The sequence below is a fragment of the Fukomys damarensis genome, unplaced genomic scaffold, assembly GCF_012274545.1.
Source record: "Fukomys damarensis isolate Sample0158 unplaced genomic scaffold, DMR_v1.0_HiC HiC_scaffold_36, whole genome shotgun sequence".
Lineage (NCBI taxonomy): Eukaryota > Metazoa > Chordata > Mammalia > Rodentia > Bathyergidae > Fukomys > Fukomys damarensis.
In genome coordinates, this window is record NW_022900948.1 from 44,138,968 (window position 1) to 44,141,762 (window position 2,795).

The window sequence follows — 2,795 nt, forward strand, 5'->3', positions numbered from 1 at the left end:
TCTGGAAGGTTCTGTATGAACGTAATACTTTCTTTATTTTATCTTTTTGGTACCGGGGATCAAACTCAGGTTCTTGCACTTATAAGGCAGGTGCCAGAACAACTGAGCTAAATCCCTGGTCTTATTCATTTCATTTCATTTATTTATTTATTTTTGGTACCTGGGATGAATCTATTCATTGGTTTTTTTTTTCGTTTTTTTTTTTGTTTGTTTTATACTGGGGATCAAACTCGGGTCCTTGTGCTTGCGAGGCAGGTGCCGAATCACTGAGCTAAATCACCAGCCCTATTCATTTATTTTTGAGACAAGGTCTCACCATGTAGCCCAGGGTGGCCTTGAACTCACTATGCAGCCTAGCCTTGAACTTGCTGTGATTCTCCAGCCTCAGCCTCCCAAGTGCTGGGATTTCAGGCGTGTGCCACCATGCCCGGCTCTGAATATAATATTTTAATTAAAAAACAAAACAAGCCATCCATCTCTCAGGACTCTCCTCTGTCCTTGACAGCAACAGTGCCCTCAGAGCTTTGGGTGGCCAGGTCTCTGTCCCCCACAACCCTTGCTCCCTTCTCTCTTTGCCTGCCCCAGGACACTTGCTCCTGCTATTCCCTCTCCCCAGAAACCCCTGCCCTGGATACTCCCGCTCATGTGTCCTTCCCCGTGCGTGTCACTTCCCTGGGACCACACTGCTGAGGTGGGAAGACTCGGGCCTGATAAGCCTGTGTGCCAGGGACTTGGCTCTGTCACCTTGGGAGGGGGTGGCGGCCCTGTCCCCAGGAACTATTCTAGGAAATTCACAGCCCCTTGCTCACACCTCCTGCTTCTCAGAGGGCTAATAATGGCAATGCCTGAGGAAGCTGTAGGCAGGTGACAGGGGCTCAGTAACCCAGACAATCCAGGTTGGGCCTGCAGGGGTGGAGAGAAGGGGCCCGGGCAGGGCTGAGCAGGGTCCCGAGTCACCCTTGTCTCCCTGGCCGTGGTCCAGGCCACTTGGTCAGTGTGATTCTCCGGTTCGTTCACACATACAATCAGCTGTACAAGGAACCCCGAAACACAGGCGAATGCAGAGGCCGGCTGGGCATGGTAGCCCACACCTGCAATCCCAGCACTGGGAGGCCGAGGCAGGAGGACCTCAAATTCAAGCCCAGCCTGAGCAACCTAGTGATTAGTAGGACACTGTCAAAATTAAAAATCCACTGGGCTGGGCTGCAGCTCAGTCCGGGGGACCCGGGGTTCAATTCTAGTGCCACAAATACAGACTAAGAAAGCAGAGGTCAAGAGAACAATCTCGACCTAATGAATCAACCCAGGCTCCAGTGAGACCCAGGAATCTGCATTTCTCACGTGACGTGATGAAAACGGTCTGGTGTGGTTAGGACCAGTATAGCCAAGGAGGTGCCAAGGGAGGCCCTCACTTGGCCATGGGACCCCACAGACGTGGCCGGCACATGGGGCGGAGGGAAGGTGCCTGCAGGGCAGGAAAAGCCCACATGCAGCTGAGCTGTAACTGGGTGAGGGGAAGGTGGGTGGGAGGCCAGGCTGTTGGCTCAGGGCGTCTGGGGAAACTGAGGGTATCAGGAGGTGGGAAACTGCTTTCCTGTTTATGGCGCCCCTAAGATGCTTACATGGCATAGATAAGGCTCCACCAATGCCTCTTTGTTAATGAAGGAAAGATGTCAAGGAGTCCTTAACCTCAATGAAGCTGTTCGCCACCCACCCTGGTCCTGGGGATCGGAGCCAGGGCCTTCACACTGAGCTATGTCCCAGCCCCCTTTATTTTTTACTTTGAGACAATGTCTCACTAAATTGCCTAGGCTGGGCTTGAACTTGAGATCCTCCTGCCTCAGCCTCCCAGAGAGCCGGCATTACTGGTGTGTGCCACCATTCCCGGTGAAGTTTACATTCTCTTAGGCATTTTGGGGTCTCCTGTGCGCCCCTGCCCGAGGAGTCTCCTTCCCAGTCTACGCACTTTTTTGCTCTTTGAGACAGGGTCTCACTGTGTAGTTGAGACTGACCTGGAACTCACTTCTCGAACTCGCAGCGATCATCCTGACTCAGCCTCGAGTGCTGGCATAACAGGTGTGCGCCACCCCGCCCGGCTCCCGGCTCACACACTTTGAAGAGAAAGGGAAAAATAAAATTCACCCTGGATCTTTGGTTTCCGTTTACTCCTAATGAAAAGCGTGTCGGTTCAGACCCGGTGGTGCTGAGGTTCCTTCTCCAGGGCGAGCGGGCACAATCCCTGGCAAGCAGCTCCCGCCGACCGGGCGGGATACGGGTAGCGAGGAACCCTTTACTGCTGGGCTCAGGTCCCAGCCAAACCAAAGCTCCCACCAAAGTTCAACACGCCCCCCAAACTACCTCCTGATTGGTCCGCCCTGCCTACACGGTAAACCAGTTTCACTTTTTGATTGGCTGTCCTGCTTTCTGTTCCTCACCGGAACCCTCCCATTTCTTGATTGGCTCGACAACTACCTGCACTAGCCACGGATTGGGCGCCGGAGGGGCGGTCTGGAAGGCTCCTAGGGGCCCCGCTCCCTGGTTGGCTCCTCGGGCCAGCCACACGGCCTGCACGCTGAATGGCTGCGCCGCTACCTGTCTCGAGCTCCGATTGGATGCGTGGCACCTCCTTTGCGTGATAGGCCAGGACCACTGCCCCCCTGGCTCCCCATTGGCTGCTCCGCGAAGCCCGGTCTCCGGGTAAGATGGCAGCGGACGGACAGTGCTCGCTCCCCGCTTCATGGCGGCCGGTGACCCTCACTCACGTCGAATATCCTGCAGGTAAAAGGCGGCGCCGG

General features: G+C 55.1%; 1 protein-coding gene across 1 annotated transcript in view; it reads left to right on the plus strand.

Annotated features, from left to right (window-relative positions):
• The first annotated feature begins 2,652 nt into the window (after positions 1-2,652).
• Positions 2,653-2,795, plus strand: part of Dolpp1 (dolichyldiphosphatase 1) — a 6,503-nt gene continuing 6,360 nt past the window's right edge. Inside the window, exon 1 of the mRNA XM_010627340.3 lies at positions 2,653-2,778. Coding sequence (XP_010625642.1) covers positions 2,703-2,778 — 76 coding nt within the window. The 5' untranslated portion in view covers positions 2,653-2,702. The remainder of the gene's footprint in view (positions 2,779-2,795) is intronic.